Below are 17,663 nucleotides of genomic sequence, written 5' to 3'. Positions count from 1 at the left end.
ATAATCAAATCATGAATTGTATTAAAATTTTAATGTTATTTCACTTATTTATGTTTCACATGAATAGTTTCATATGTTAGAACTATGTTGGTACTTTTTTATGTTTTCCTAGTTTCAGTATGGATAATTGAGTATTTTTTTATGTTTTCTTACTGTTGTTGTCTTCTTTCTCATTAGGGGCTGTTTTAATTCCTGGAGCTGCTCTTGGTCAGATTTTAGGTGGTGTCCTTGTTTCAAAATTCAAAATGGCCTGTAAAAACATAATGAAATTTGCTTTGCTCACATCTTTAGTTGCACTTGTGCTGAGTTTTGTATTTCTTTATGCCCACTGTGAAAATGAGCCATTTGCTGGTGTTTCCGAATCATACAATGGGTAAGTATATTTCAGTGCTTTTTGGTGTTAATATCAAAGCAATAAACTTTATATTTCTAAGTGTAAGTTTTCTTAAATGGTATGAGATTATTTTTTTAATTGGTAGTTTTTATCAAATGTAGAGGTTTTTGTTTAAATATCAACAGTTAATTTCTCATTAAGAATTAGGTGTTTATGCAGACAGAATTTAAGGAAGGGGCTAATATTTCTAGCATAGCATTTATTCAGGAACACAAAGATTAATACAATAGAATCTTTTCCCTTGCATGTTTAATATCCTAGGAAGACTTTCATATTTCCTGATGATGTAAATATTTTTAATGGAGATGACCCCTTATGGTGAAATTCTGTTTGTTATTAGGTGGGTTGAAAATAGGCTACTAGCAGAGAAATTGGAATGAAGCTAATCCTAGGTAATACTAGTCCTTGTTGTATTTTCCTATACCTGGTTTGACCATTTTATCTTACTTTGTCTTGTTTATTTTGCTTTGAAATCGAAAGCCTTCAGTAGAGGATTAGGCAATGCACAGTGTATTTTATAGCCCACAACAGTACTTTGCTTCATTACTTGTGTTTGAGGCTTTTGAGGGAGATGATTTTCCAGGTCAAAGACTAAAAATTTTATAAATATCGCATCCAGATAACTTTATAAAAATGTGCTTTGTTTGGAAAAGTTTGCCAATAACAATTATGATTTGTAGTTCTTCTCATTTAATTTGATGCTGAGCGTAATAAAGCAGTACTTAATTCAGCTCCATTATATTTATGCAACATTTGTTGTCTTCTTCTCCTAGAAGATTTTTATAGCAAAATCCTTTCATTGAAGGAGTCTACCTATAGCAGGAGGGGTTGGGAAACAAAACAATGAAAAAAGTATTAGGTAATAAGAGATAGGTAAAGGTCTAAGGAATTAAAAAAAAAGGAGAACCTTTCCATTTCTTTTGATTAGATTTCAGTGAAGTCTTCATGGGAAAATGGAGAAATGAAGACTGTCTTTTAAGAATAAAATGATTTTAGAGAAATAAAGACTTGGAAAGAGGGAAAGGAAGAGGGGATTTGTTAAGCCAAGGCATACATTCTAGAAAGTGAAAACTAGGTTCAGCGGCCATTTAAATGGGACTTAGGTCATATATCTAGAAATAAGTAGAAAAATAAATGGAAATGTTAAAAAGTAGGTAGAAATTATACAAACATGACTTTCAAACCTATAAATGTCACCCTATCCCATGAAACCACCTTCTCTGTATGTTCCTCACAGAAGACCTGGTAGTTAACTCTAGTTTTATTACCTTCACAAGAGAATGATATATTAGTGAATCCTTTTGGTATTTGTACCCTCAATAAGAGTCACTACCAGAGAGATGAGTTGTCTTTTCACTAATCAGATGTGTAGGCAACTGAGACGGTGTCATTTTAAGGTGCAGTTGGGGGTTGGTTATCAAGAAATATCTGGGACGCAGAGAGAGCTTAATGTACGTGCATATTCTTAAAGGTGGAGAAAATGGAAGGTGCACTTTTATACACATATGTACATTCATGTGTAAGATAAAAGTTAGAGGTGAAATTTAACATCCCAAAGCAGATATTTTTCAGATCATTTTTCCCCTGTGACCCCAAATTCTTAATTTTAGCTCTGTACCCTAAATTAAAAAAATATTCATATTATGGACAGCTTAGTCAAAGTAGCCTCATCCAGGAAAAAAACATATTTATAAGAAAAAGTTTATGGAAAGAACAAACTAAGAAGCTCAAGAAATACCTTATTAGTGGGAGAAAGACAAAGAGACTGAAAATGTAATGTTATCTAATTGAGTCGTGCAAGGAATCTTTGCCCTTTGCCATATCAGCACAGGATGGGTTTAAAGGAGTTTTTTTTAGCTGTGAAATTCATTCTTTATTGTTTGAAAAAATAAGTAAAGGAGGAATTGGAGAAATATCTTTGCTTAGGGTAACACTTTTTATTATCAAAGATACTACTTCTTATTAACAGCCTGATAAACAGGTGTGTTATATTTGACAAAGAAAAGTAGTAATCTCTGGAGCCGTTTTCCCATTGATAAAATGAGTATGTTGAACACTTGATGTGATTCATGCACTTCCAGAGTGAAAATTTTGTCTGCATCTCAGGGAAATTTGGCAAGGTCTGGAGACATTTGGTTGTCACAACTAAGGGGATGCACCTAAGCATCATGTAGTCCACAGAACAGCCCCACCTCCTTCCCCTTGAAAGAATTATCTTTTACCAAATGAGAAACTGCTTTAGTTGCTTACTTTGCCACATTTCTCATGACTGATGGGCATTATATTATATTATTGTTTCCACCATCCATCTCTACTGCAAGAAGTTAAGCTCTATGTGAAAAGGCAACAACTTTGTTTTATTGGTTCAGGGATTAAGTATATGTTGAGTGAGTGAATAAAGGAATGAATGGCAGCTTATAGTAGTACTTCCAAACTGTTCACTGTAAGTTATAGCATAGATAATTTATCCTTCTTTCATTTCTTGTTGATAGGACAGGAACACTTGGAAACCTGACTGCTCCTTGTAATGCTGATTGCAACTGCTTGCGATCATATTATTATCCTCTCTGTGGAGAAAATGGAGTGCAATATTTTTCTCCCTGCTTTGCAGGTTGTAAAAATTCTGTTTTAAAAGGACATTCAAAGGTAACTTTGCCTGCTGCTTTACCTTTATGAGGCAATATGTTTGTATGTTTATGGATGGCATTTTGAACCCTCCAATGGAGTTGTGATGCCTAGTCTTTCCTACCTGGCCCACCTCTTCCAGCAATGAATAAGCTCTAGATACCTATTGTACAACATATTTTTATAATCAATAACATACCATACACTTAAAATGTAAATACCATTCTGCCCAAGGAAACTAAGACAGATCTCATATCCATAGCATACTTCAAATGGTATTAGTTATTTTGATATGGTTGATTATAAATAATTCATATTCATATTTTTCACCAAATATTGTTATCGCCATCTTAAATAGCTAATTTTCTTTAAGAGATTGCTTGGCAGAAACTATTTAGATTTCCACATTTTCTATTTGTCATGGCTTATTTTTATGTCCAGCTACTTTTAGCTCTTTCTTTTTTCTGATGTAGTATTTTAGATAGGTAAAATGCAAAGATAATAAGGTGCACTTTTTTTTGTTTTTTTTGTTTTGTTTTGAAATGTTGTGTGTGTGTGTAATTATTTACTTCATGTCTAAGTCCTTAATTCAAACATACCTTTGCAAGATTCATACAGGTTGTATGTAGCTGTAGTTGATTCATTGTTATCATTTCATAGTTTTCCATTGTGTGAATATTTGAGTGAAAGTTTATCTATTCTACAGTGCATGATTATTATTTCTAGCATTGAATTACTAAGAATAGAATTCATATGAACGCCATTATGTGTCTTTTGATGAACAGAATGTATAACTGTTAGGTATGGATATATAAATTTAGGAATGGGATTGTTGGGTTTTAGAATATATGTAAATTAGATACTTTCAAATAGTTTACCATTTGGCTGCACCAAAAACACCCTCACCGGCAGTGTATAAATGTTCTAGTTGATCCACATATTAATGTTTTCATGTATTTTTTCACAGAACTGTAGGATATAATTCAGTTTATTTTTGAAAATTTAAATAATTTTTTTTAACATTCATATATTTTTTATCTTTTTCAATGTATTTTATTATTTTTTGAATGCTGAGTAATATTCCATGGTATATATGTACCTCATCTTCAATATGTGCCATTCTCACTGGTGTAAGATGGTATCTCATGATAGTTTTGATTTGCATTTCCCTGATTACAAGTGATGTTGAACATTTTTTCATATGCCTGTTGGCCATTTGCATTTCCTCTTCAGAGAAGTTTCTTTTTAGCTTCTGCCCATTTTTTGACTGGATTATTTTCTTTGTTGTTGTTGAGTTTCATCAGCTCTTTGCAGATTTTTGTGATCAGTCCTTCATCATTAGTGTTGGGTGCAAAAATGTTCTCCCAGTCGGTGGGGTTTCTCTTTGTTTTTGTTATTGTCTCTTTTGCTGTGCAGAAGCTCTTTAATTTGATGTAGTCCCAGCTGTTTATCTTTGCCTTCACTATCACTGCTTTGGGTGATGTGTCTGTAACGATGTCTTTGAGGTGCATATCACGTAGTGTTTCGCCTTTATTTCCTTCTATGTATTTTATGGTTTCAGGTCTTATGTCTTGTTCTTTAATCCATTTTGAGTTGATTTTTGTGTATGGTGTGAGGTAGTGGTCAAGCTTCATTCTTTTGCATGTAGGGTCCCAGTTTTCCCAGCACCATTTATTGAACAAACTTTCTTTGCTCCAGTGCATATTCTTTACTCCTTTGTCAAAGATTACTTGACCATAAATCTGTGGGTTTATTTCTCGAGTTTCTATTTGGTTTCATTGGTCCATGTGTCTGTTCTTGTTCCAATACCATACAGTTTTGATGGTTATGGCTTTGTAGTATAGTCTGAAGTCTGGGAGTGTGATGCCTCCATTCCCTTCTTTTTTTTTTTTTTTTTTTTTTTTTTTTCAGAAGAGGTTTAGCTATTTGGGGTTTTTGGTGATTCCATATGAATTTCATCAATAATTATAATATTTCTTTGGAGAATGACATTGAAATTTTTATTGGAATATCATTGAATCTGTATATTGCTTTTGGTAGGATGGCCATTTTAATAATGTTTATTCTTCCAATCCATGAGCAGGGGATGTCTTTCCATTTGTTTGTGTCTTCTTCTATTTCTTTTAACAGTGTTTTATAGTTTTCTTTGTATAGGTCCTTTACCTCTTTTGTTAGATTTATTCCCAAGTATTTGATGTTTTTTGTTTTGATAATAAAAGGGATGTTTTTTTGATTTCTTCTTCAGATTTATTGTTTGTGTATAGGAAGGCTACTGACTTTTGCGTGTTGATTTTGTATCCTGCCACTTTACTGAACTGATTGATGAGTTCAATTAGTTTTTCTGTGGAGTTTTTGGGGTTCTCTATGTATATTATCATATCATCTGCAAATAGTAATAGTTTGACTCCTTCTTTTCATGTATGGATTCCTTGTATGTCTTTCTCTTGTCTTATTGCTCTGGCTAGGACTTCCAGTATTATATTGAAAAGCAGTGGTGAGAGTGGACATCCTTGTCTTGTTCCAGATCTTAATGGAAATGCTTTCAGCTTTTCACCATTGAGAATGATACTGGCTGTTGGCTTGTCATATATGGCCTTCATGATGTTGGGGTATGTTCCTTGTATCCCAAGAATTTCAAGGGCTTTCATCATGAATGGGTGTTGCACTTTGTCAAAAGCTTCCTCAGCATCGATTGATATTATCATATGGTTTTTATATTTCTTTTTGTTGATGTGTTAGATAACGTTGATTGATTTTTGGATGTTGAACCATCCTTGTGTCCCTGGCATGAATCCTACTTGGTCATGGTGAATTATCTTATGGATACATTGTTGGATTCTGATAGCTAAATTTTTATTGAGGATTTTTGCATCAGTGTTCATTAGGGAGATTGGCCTGTAGTTTTCCTTTTTTGTGTTGTCCTTGTTCGGTTTTGGTATTAGTGTAATGTTGGCTTCATAGAACGTGTTTGGTATTGTCCCTTCCTTCTCAATTTTTTGGAAGAGTTGTGAAGGATAGGCACTAATTTGTCTCTGAATGTTTGGTAGAATTCATTTGTAAATCCATCAGGTCCTGGGCTTTTGTTTTTGGGGAGGTTTTTGATTACCATTTCAATTTCGCTGCTTGTAATTGGTCTGTTTAGGTATTCTATTTCTTCTTTATCTAGCTTTGGGTGATTGTAGAGTGGTAGGAATTTGTCCATCTCCTCTAGATTGTTAAACTTGTTTCCATATAACTGTTCATAGTAGTTACTGATTATTCTTTTGATTTCTGCTGTCTGTTGTGATTTCTCCTCTTTCATTTATGATCCTGTTTATTTGTGCTTTTGGATTGTTTTTTTAGTTTCAATTTCATTTATTTCTGCTTTGGTTTTTATTATTTCTTTTCTTCTACTGGTTTTGGGGTTTTTTTTGTTGCTCTTTTTCTAGATCTTTGAGCTTCGAGATCAGGTTGTTTCTTTGAGTTCTTTCTTGTTTCTTGATGTGAGCCTCTATTGCTATATATTTTCCTCTTATTACTGCTTTTGCTGCATCCCATACATTTAGGAAATTGGTGTCCTCCTTGTCATTCAATTCAAAGAATTTTTTAATTTCTTCTTTGATTTCCTCATTAGTCCAGTGGTCTTCCAGTAGTGTAGTTTTCAATCTCCATGAGGCAGGAGAGTTCCTTGCCTTCTTTTTATGGTTTATTTCTAGTTTGATGCCTTCATGGTCAGAAAAGATGGTTGGTATGATTTCAATCTTGGTGTATCTGTTGATGTTTGTCTTGTGTCCCAGTATGTGATCGATCCTGGAGAATGATCCGTGTGCACTTGAGAAAAATGTGTACTCAGTTTTTTTTTGCATTTAGTGTTCTATAGATGTCTGTTAAGCCCAAGTGCTCTAGGTCCTTATGTAGAGCTTTAGTGTCTTTACTTATTTTTTGTCTCGTTGATCTATCCATTGTTGATCGTGGTGTGTTGAAGTCTCCCACTACATATGTGTTTTCTCTGATGTCTGTTTTCAGAGATGACAATAGTTGTCTGATATATTTTGGTGCTCCTTCGTTCGGTGAATATATGTTAATGAGTGTTATTTCTTCATGAAGCATTGTCCCCTTGATCATAATGTTGTGACCTTTGGGGTCTCTTTATCTTTTTGAGTTTGAAATCTGTTTTATCTGCTATAAGTATAGCTGTTCCTGCTTTCTTTTTTGGTCCATTTGCTTATAGGATTGTTTTCCATCCTTTAACTTTGAGTCTATTTTTATCTTTTGTAGCTAAATGTGTTTCCTGGAGACAGCGAAAGGTTGGGTTTTGTTTCTTAATCCAGCCTACGACTCTGTATTTTTTACTGAAGAGTTTAGTCCATTTACGTTTAGAGTTAATATTGATATGTTAGCCTCTGTATTTGCCATTGTGTTTGTCTTTCCTTTGATTTTATTTATTTATTCTTTTAATAACTTTTTTTTTTTTTTTGGCCTTCTTTCATTGTTATTCATCCCTCTGAGGTTCTGGCTTTAGGATTCCTTGTAGTCTTTTTTGGAGTGGGGGTTTAGTCGTAATGAAATTTGAGAGTTTCTGTTTGTCTGGGAAGGTCCTTATTCTTCATAGAGGAAGGAGAGCTTTGTGGGATAGAGTATTCTTGGTTGGCATCTGTTTTCTTGGAGTCTGTTGACTATGTCCCTCCACTCTCTCCTTGCCCGTAGTGTTTCTTTGGAGAAGTCTGATGTCAGCCTTATTGGTTTTCCTTTGAATGTTATCTGTTTCTTCCCTCTTGTCAGCTTCATTATTTTTTCCTTGTCCTGGATTTTTTGGAGCTTTACTATTATGTGTCTTGCTGTATTTTCCCTTTCATCATGGAAGTTTGGTGTTCTTCTTGCTTCTTGTATATGAATTTTCAGCTCCTTCTTCACATTTGGGAAGTTCTCTTCAATTATCTCCTTGAATATTTTCTCTGTTCCTACATCTCTCTCCTCTCCTTCTGGTATTCCTATAACTCTTATATTTCCTTTCCTCATGGAGTCAGATAGTTCCCGAAGTCTTTCTTTGGTCTTTTTCCTTCTTACTTCTCTTTCCTTTTCTGTTTTTGTTCTTTTTATTTCTGTGTCTTCAAGAATATTTATTCGTTCTTCCATTTCATCTATTCTGCTTTCATTGCTTTTCCCAGAGTTCTTTAGTGCCTCCATTAATTCTTTGATCTCCTGCATTTCTTTTACTTCCCTCTTTAGGGACTCAGTTTCATTCTTCTGATCGTTGATTATTTTTCCCTTATCATTGTTTTCCTTTATGACTTCTGTCAGGTTTTTAATCATGGCAATTTTAAATTCCCTTTCTGGAAGGCTCAGAAGTTCTTCCAAGTTACTGTTGTTGCAGTCTGGGGGTTTGATTTTCTTTTTGTGGTGTGCTTTTTTTCCTGAGGAGTTGCTAGGTTGCGTGTGGTTCTTCTACTCCCTACTGTCTGTTTTCTAATTTGCCGTATGCATTGGGATACTGTGTTGCTGGGACTGGCCGGCATCTTGGGTGAACTTCTACACTCACCTCTGGCTCCTCCGGGAGCCATCTATCGGTTTCAATCAGTCTTTACTGAAGAAAGGTCCCTGTTCTAAAATGCCGATGCGCGGACATACTCCCCTGCGTGCCAGGTCTGTCCCAGTGGTGGGTTCCCGTTCGTCCTCTGGGCTCGGACTGCAGGCCAGAAGGGGCCTGGCGTGGGCGAACTTCCCAGCTCACCTCTGGCTCCTCAGCGAGCCTTCTGCTGGTTTCAGGCAGTCTTTACTAAAGAAATGTCCCTGTTCTAAAATGGCGATGCAGGACACACTCCCTGCACGCCCGGTCTCAGGCACACTCTTCTGCATGCCCGGTCTGCCCCGGTCATGGGCCATGGGTGCCTGCTCCCCCTCTGGGCTCGGGCTGCTGGTCTGAAGGGGCCTGGCATGGGCGAACTTCCCAACTCACCACTGGCTCCTCAGGGAGCCTTCTGCTGGTTTCAAGCAGTCTTTACTGAAGAAAGGTCCCTGTTCTATGGTGTGTTGGTGATTTTTTTTTCTGGTCACTAGGTGGCACCAGAGATCTCTCCTAGTGTCCTTGGGGAGCTGTTTTTTTCACCCTGTGGGACGGAGAACAGAGTGGGTGTGGTGGGGAAAGCCTCAACGGCTTTGGGGTGCTGTGTCTGCCTTGTGCCCCACTGTCGTCGGGAACCCACGCCCCGAATTTCATGCCCCAGGTCTCAGTTCCAAAGTCCTCATGTCCAGGACGCGGGCGGTAGCCCAGTTCAGTGTCCGCAGAAATGGCGCCTTTTGCACCCTGTTCCCTTGTCCAGGCACCTGGTTTCTGATTACTCACTGAGGTACATTCACGTCAGTGACAGCCCCCGCGCATCTCCCTGCAAGCCTAGGTCGCAGGCGTGGGGACCTGGGCATCCGCGATACACGTTTGCTTTTCAAGTGCGCCGCTTTTCCACACAGCTTACCGGCTAGCCTGGGGCTGTATGTAGGTCTCCAGGAGTCTTTGTTTTTCTCTCAAGGTGCACTTTTGTTCACAGAAATTTTAGGCTTATAATTCACCCAAACTACAAAAACAGACGTGCTTAATATTGCAGGAAGATAAATACTTTTTTATGTGAGCGAGTTAGAAAGTTTCATCAAAGAAGAAACTACTATCCTCTGTTGGCTTTTTAAAAAATTTTAAGGTTACTTCACCTCATTATTGGATATATCCAATTGCTGAATATGTATTAGTCTACTTTGAGGATGTCATCTGTGTGGTACCAAGAAAAGACCTTAGCCTTTGGAACAATTAAAATACCATTTCTCTGTCAATTTTGGCTCTCCTTTGGCTTTATTTAGGCTTTACACATGTAAAAAGATATAAAATAAGGATGGCCTTAGGATAAAAACTCTTGGGGTCTCCTTGGTGTCACAAGGTGTTAAGACGCAGCACTATGAAGCTACCCACAGCCACTGCAGCATGAGTTTGATCCCCAGCTGGCCAGGGAGCAACCCACATGGTGCAGCAGACCTCTCCTGACTCACCCGCTGCTCCCCTCAGCAGTGTACTTTGGTTGATATGCCTGTTCTGTTCCCCACTCTGTCTCTGTTGAATCCTCTCACCCCCCCGCATCTCTGGACTGTATCCCAGCTTTTGTATGCATATGTCAATAGATCTTTAAAAAAAAAAAGATGAAAAATCTTTAAAAAGTAGTTATGCCTAACATAATTTTTAATATCTGAATTAGTTTCCTAAATAAATTATACCTATAATTGTTTAATGTTACTCTCCAACATTTCATAAAATTAATTAGTATGTATATATATGCATATGGTTGTGTGTGTATGCATGTGTATATATGTGTGTATGTAAAATATAGTCAATATAGTATGTATATATAATAGCCTTCAAGATAATTAGGTAACAACTTCTAATTTTCTTTTTCTGTCATAAAAATATCTTAAGAGGGATATGGTTTGCTTTGGTAAAGTCATTCAAAAGGTCAGAAATATAAAGTAAAATGGCTTAATTGAAGGCATATTTGTCCCTAAAATCTTGTGACCCGTTACTTGACTTTAATCTGAAACTTACTAAACTTAGTGTTTGTTCTTTCAGATTTGTGTAGATAGTGAGATTATTGCTATATATGTTTCTTTGCTTCCTATAATGGAAAAGAATGTTAGCATGAAACTATTTGAATAATTATAGTCTAGTGAAAATAGTCTATAAGATGTAAGACCTCTGTAATTGTTATATTATTGTCAATTTGTTTGATAAGTCATGAGTCAGCAATAGATTACAAATTGAAGAAATGGACACAAAAGTCAAATACAGATGATTCTGGTTCATGAATATGGGCCCTTGTTTTCACTTGGTTTATTTCTTTTTTTTTAAGGTTTGTTTGTTTGTTTATTTATTTATTTATTTATTTATGCAAGCACTGGGTACAGTCAGAAGCGCGGGAGGGTGAGAGAATTCACCAAAGCCAGAGCGGGGAGCAGAGCAGGCAGAAGGACCGAAGTACACTGCTGAGGGGAGCAGCGGGCGGCAGGAGAGTTCTGCGCGCCATGTGGGACCCTATTCCGGTGGCCAGGGAGCAGCTGGGAATCGAACAGGCTCTGCAGAGGCTGTGGGCATCTTTGCAACCCAATGCTCAACCGCTGCGCCACCGGGGAGGCCCCACTTGCTTCATTTCTTAAGAGTTAATTACTCTTGTCTGAACGTATTTTCCTGAATCATATACAGTGCTACAAATCAGTGTTACCACAATAATAAAAAGGGGGGTGGGTTAATTCCTCTTTCTCAGCATTATTTTTTGTGTATTGACTGGGTAAGAGTGTTTACTGTATCTTAGAGATAGCGTACTTTACAATGACAAAATGTTTTCAAGATAAGCACTTTCAGTATCTTTATATGTAATATTTGTAGGAATATTACAACTGTTCCTGTATTGAGAGGAAAGCAGAAATAACACCTACTGCAACAAGTGATGGCTCTGAAGCTACAGCTGGAAAATGTAGAACTCGGTGTCCATTCTTGCCCGTTTTCCTTTCCATTTTCTTTATTATAGTTATTTTCACCTTTATGGCCGGTACTCCTATAACTGTATCCATCCTAAGGTATGTATAATATTGTGAAATTTCCCATCCCTAATGCAATATGATGCATGAAAAAGAAAATATACTTGAGTTCATTTGGGGTATTATGTAGACCATTGGTTCTAACACCAATGCAGTCCTTAAGAGGTCATTAGTTCTGTGGCGTTGGAAAGGCTAGCTCATTGACTCCTAGATGTCTGAGGTTTAAATGAACTGATGTATGTGAAAGTGTCTAACCTGCCTACCTGGCATGCACTTGATGTTAATTTCTCTGCTTCTTTCAAGAGGTTTCAGTTGTGTTTGAGTTTGAGGAAATACAATGCATTCCACAAGTCAGAACCAGAATGACATGTGTTAACTAATTTGAACTTTATTCCTCTTCAATTTTTGTTTCTTGATACTCAATACCTTTTTATATGCTTTTTAATAGATGGATGGAAGTCTTAGAAATTCTGTATAAAGATATTAACCTGTTAACATACTATATGGAAAGAATAGATGAAATGCCTTTTAAATTTTCAAATTTGAAAAGTTGTATTTCAACTACACATTTGCTTTTAAAGACTAGTTTATCTTTTTAATTCCTATCTGTGTGCCTACAATCAACATCAGGTCTCATTTATCTTTGATAGTCATTTCTTAAAGAATTGTTAAATCAGACAAGTTTGGATGCCATCAGGGTGGTATGGCCATCGAAAAATGTTGAATTAGATCAAGCTCAGCAACTGTTTTATATTGTCTCAAATCTGTACCCTTATCTGTAGGAGTTATTACTGTCTCAAAGTTTGTGTTAGAGAAAGAAATATCTGCTTACAACTTTAGTTAATAGTGACAGTCAAAATGAAATCTTATAAAAGAATGTTCTTTCTCATTTACAGTTTATAAAAGTTTATATATAAATACATTTGTTAAAATTTATTTGACTCTTTTGGTGCTTCCAACATTTTAGTTCATAGAACATTTTTTCTTTTGTATCACCAGAAAGGTGAACTGTATGTAAAATAATTTATTTCATGTGCACAATGTTTATTTTAATATAGAAACATTAAGCTGGTGTAAAATTGAATTTGTTCAAAGACTGTATATATTTTTGAACCATTTTTGGTTTCTTATGTTTAATATTTCTAGGTGTGTTAATCACAGGCAACGATCTCTAGCATTGGGAGTACAGTTTATGTTGCTTCGATTATTAGGTATGCCATTTTTCTTACTAGTTTCATTAGTAACTGCTGGTTATGTCCATTAGTGTTATTGATTTATTCATTTATTCCAAGAATAATAGAATTCATTTAAATGCCAAGAAAAAAGAATTATTTTAAATGCAGTGGAAAACTACAATTGCTGAAGAAAACTTTCCCTTATTTAGAATGCAGTGTTAATTATGTATCATCTGAGAAAATAATGACTGTTTTTACCTACCTGATTGGTTGATTAGCTGTTTTTTTCAATTCCATTGCAAATACTTAAGGAGTATGTCATATTTATTGGAATTATAAAATAAGATCACGAACACATTTATAATGGAGGGTAGTAAAAGACGACTTTTTTTTTCCATTCATGTGAAATCTATTGCCTACAGAAATTATGATACAGTCTTAATTATAACTGCTGCGTGAACTCTTTACTCACTGCTTTTGTTTCCATTTGGGAAACTATTATGTTGTGTTTATAGTGGAAAATAATGATTTTAAATGTTTCAATAAAAGTATGGTATAGATATAGTGGCTAGTTAGGAATTGATGGGATAAAGAATTCATACCTGAAAATTTTATAATTTAGGAAGAAATAATATTTTTATACACATAATTATGTGTGTATAATTTTACACACAGTATTATACATAACATTATTATGTATAAAAAAACCAAAGGTGTAACATTAGATATCACCAACACCAACTTTCCCATTTTTCTGGTGAGTAAATTAAGGCCTTGAGAGATTCAGGGTTTTACATACAGTTACACAAACAATTGTGAATATGAGACTAGGAAAATCATCTCCTTACTCTCAGTTCAGTGCCCTTTGACTCCATCATGCTGTGGGTTGTAAAGAATAGGCTGGATGTAACTGAAATGTTTGCTTAAGAAATGTCACTTCAAATGATGTATTTGATTTGTAACAATTGGAAGCTCCTTAACCATATGGAAATGTTTAGTGCCTTATGAACTCAGGTGGGGAGGATACATGTGTATGAGATAGTAGTACTCCTAGGCATCTCAGTATGACTGTTTATATGTGTACACATGTACACTTGTCACATACATACCTATTGATGTTCACATGTCTGTGTAAGCACACCCAACCACAATAGTTTATGTATATATACCATACATACACATAACACATATAATCTAGTTCAACAGACTTATTTTGGTTCTCAAGAATATTACAATTTTTTAAAACTATAATATTTAACTTAATTTTATTTAATTAATTTATGTTTTGCATAGAAGAACTGGGGAATAGACCAGAGGTGTGAGGGGTGAAAGGTTTCACCAGACAAAGTAGGGAACAGAACAGGTGGATTTACTGAAATACACTGTTCATGGGAGCAGTGGGCAAGACAGGAGAGGTCTGCTGTGCCATGTGGGCTATTTCCCTGGCTCAGTATCAAACTCAGGCCCTTGTGGCGATAGCACGGAGACACAAGCCACCCGGGAGGCCCAATAGTTAATTTTAAAGACATGTTCATTAAATTAGAAAAGCAGTGGATAAAAACATTTACTTAGCTAAATATTAACCCAAAATATACCAGATTTTTGTTAAAATAATTTTTAACTGGAGTTTTTAATTCTTATAATTTTCATAAAATCACATTACTCTGTATTAACTCAGTGTTTTTTGGTATATTCACAGTGTTGTAAGACCTTCACCACTATGTAATTCCAGAACATTATCATCACTCCAAAAAGAAATCCTGTACTTATTAGCAGTCAGTCCCCATTCTCTCCCATCTAGCCCCTGGCAATCACTAGTCTATTTAACTTTCTGCCTTTATAGATTGTCATTTGGACATCTCATATAAATAGTTTTATATACACTATGTAGTCTTTTGACTCCATTTTCTCTAAAATTCAAGTAACAATGGTTAATAACATAAGTTTTAGGTTGCATCATTATACATCAACATCCATATAGTGGTGGACATTATGTTCATCACTAAAAGTTTTATTCCATATTCACCATAAAATTGACCACTTTTACTTGGTCTACTCTTTCCCCTTCCCATCTGGCAATCACTAATTTGGTTTTATAGTCTGAAAGTTTATTTTTATTTAGTTTATTTCATTTGTTTTTATGTACCACATATACATGAAATCTTAGTGTTTGTTTCTCTATCTGACATATTACTAATCATACTACTCTCTAGCAAATAACAAGATTTCATCATTTTTCATAGTTAAATAGTATTACATTGTGTACCACATCTTATCTCATCTATACCAGACATTTTTACTAAAGTGAAATATTTAATAATTGTCTCTTATCTATAAGTATTTTAGAATGTTTTGGATTTCTTTATAGCCCTATTAATTGTACCTGAACTGATTTGCATATGGACAGATTAATATCTATTCTTATTTATGTAAAATATATGTAAACAAAAATCTAACTATAAACTGATGTTTACCCACATGTATTTAACATATAATTCTTCTAGGCACAATACCTGGACCAATTATATTTGGTGTCACAATAGATAGCACATGTGTTCTCTGGGATATTAATGAATGTGGAATTAAAGGAGCTTGCTGGATTTATGATAACACCAAGATGGCTTATATGCTCGTGACTATAAGTAAGTGATAACCTCTTGATAACTTTAGAGTAAACCAGTGATGTCAAAACCAAAAATGTCTTAGTTATTTTCTTAGGTTTTGAAATGTTGAGCCTATACTGTTCAACTATTTTGTGCTCCTGAAGTAGACATCAGTTTTCATAGCATATTTTTGAAAGGATGGTTGCCTTCAAGGCACTCTCTAGAATAAAATAGAATAACACTTTGGCTTTCTTTACATTACAGATCACATAATTTTTAAAAACAACTTCTCAATTTTTTTTTTTTTTTGGAAAGTATAACAAAAAAGTTAAAAGAATTCTGAAAGGCTCTGGTCTGATTGTAATTTAGGTACATAGGCTTTGAAAAACACGTAGAGCTGCTGTAGGGAAGTATCCTTTGTCTCTAAGGCATGTTGTAAGAAAATGTGTTATAATTTACAAAGTTGGCCATATGTCACTCTTTTTTGCCTTTGTGTAGTCTGTGTTGTATAGTCTTGGTTAAATGATAAATGAAACTTAAGATTAAGAAAGTAAAATAATATATCTAGTTGTATGAGTAAGATAACATTTTAAATTTTAAAATGTCTAAGAAATCAATATTTAAAAATGAGAAATCTTGGATAGAAATACATATATTATATAGATACATTATGTAATGTGTGGTATTCATTGAGATTGCCGTTTTTTTGACAGATAATATCAAGATAGCCTACTCTTATATGTTCTGAAACCCAGAGTATGCTGTACGCTGGGGGTTTTTTTATACATATTTTTAAATAAAATGTTAGTGTTGAACATAAGAGAATCTTAATGTTTATATTTTTGGTCATGATTGAAAAATAAATTTGGTTGAGTATTGAATGTGATATTCCTATAGAAACTTTCTCTAAAGAATTTAAGTCTTTTTATTTTCAGATTGTTTTTTCTAACATAGATAAGAAAATTCTGCAGCTTACTATACAGATTCAAGGATGTAAACTCTTGTTATTCACCTTTAGTTGCTTGCAATTTTTGTGTAGGCTGATACTGTATTCATTAAAATTAGAAATGGAACACACCACTTATTTTACAAGAATGGACAGTCATAGCTATGAGTAAAATAATTGTACATTTTTATTTAGAAAGAAAATGCTAGTTCAGGACTGTAGCTTAAAAAATTTTCAACATAGAACTGTAATGCTTATAATCCTTCTTTATAATAGGGGTTTCTATTCATGAAGAATTTATTATTGAGAATTAAATTTTAATGTAAGTCCTAAATATATGATTAATTTTTGTTTTTTATTTGTTAGGTGTTATTTGTAAAATTATTACCATTTTCTTCATTGGGCTTGCAGTCTTTTTGTATAAACCACCACCACCAGGCACAGATGTGTCATTTCAAAATGAGAATTCAGTTGTGATGACTGTTTCATTAGAATGCGATCTCAACAAAGCAGAAAATGAATGGTGAAATAGTAAAAGAGACTACTACAGCTGGAAAATTGACCTCTATATGTAAGAACACACATTTGCCATTGCAGCATTATTTACCCACTATAGACAATCATATCTTAAAAAGTGATCTTTCATAATTAAATGTATTTTCTGTATATGTATGGACTCTTTTTTTTTTTTTTTTAATGTAAGACACAGACTTGTGCCTTCAAAGCCTACCAAAAGCCTTATAACACATACTCAACTTTTATAAAACTCCCTACTGTTGGTATAAAACCCCCAACAAATTAACTAGGGGAAAAAAGCCAACAGTTGAAAGTTTACATTTTAAAAACAGAGAATTTCCTTTTGTTTGGCAAATTTGTTTAAATGTCATTGCCAATAGTTTGGATTTATTTAAAAAATTTTGTGGTGCAGAAATTTAAACTAATCAAATTTATGTAATGTGCTTTAAAAGTTATTATTGAAATCCCATTAATTTAAAACCAGCTATCGATAATGTTATATTAAGTCTACACATTCTTGTCTGTCATCTATCACAGAAAATTATTGAATTATTAGAATATGGTTAATTATCTTCTTTGTATACCAATATATTGTGAATATCAGCATTATATACACATATTTTCACTTTACCTCAGGTTTCAGGAGATAACTTGTTGATTTTTAACATTTACATTTTCTGATTTTGTGATAGTACTGTTCAATTACATGTCTTCCCAAGGACAGTGCCAACTCCAGTAAAGAAATATGCCTATTAGGCATGAAAAGATTTTTTATGAACTATTGATCAATGATTTTATACTCATTTAGAAACCTGATCACTTACTACATTAGTTTTAGCACCTACAGTGGTGCTTTA

The 17,663-nt window shown here is 34.4% G+C and overlaps 1 protein-coding gene across 1 annotated transcript in view; it reads left to right on the top strand.

The window, feature by feature from the left end:
* Positions 1 to 17,177, top strand: part of LOC311170879 (solute carrier organic anion transporter family member 4C1-like) — a gene marked incomplete at its 5' end in the record, with an annotated part of 56,727 nt that extends 39,550 nt beyond the window's left edge. Inside the window, 6 exons of the mRNA XM_084233363.1 lie at positions 178 to 373; positions 2,887 to 3,040; positions 11,415 to 11,605; positions 12,713 to 12,777; positions 15,246 to 15,383; positions 16,657 to 17,177. Of these exons, the coding sequence (XP_084089489.1) occupies positions 178 to 373; positions 2,887 to 3,040; positions 11,415 to 11,605; positions 12,713 to 12,777; positions 15,246 to 15,383; positions 16,657 to 16,817 (905 nt within the window). The 3' untranslated portion in view covers positions 16,818 to 17,177. The remainder of the gene's footprint in view (positions 1 to 177; positions 374 to 2,886; positions 3,041 to 11,414; positions 11,606 to 12,712; positions 12,778 to 15,245; positions 15,384 to 16,656) is intronic.
* Positions 17,178 to 17,663: the final 486 nt, after the last annotated feature.

The sequence above is a fragment of the Talpa europaea genome (assembly GCF_964194135.1).
Source record: "Talpa europaea genome assembly, chromosome: 5".
Lineage (NCBI taxonomy): Eukaryota > Metazoa > Chordata > Mammalia > Eulipotyphla > Talpidae > Talpa > Talpa europaea.
The sequence above is the reverse complement of the archived record's forward strand: the minus strand, read 5'-3'. Positions and strand labels throughout refer to the sequence as shown.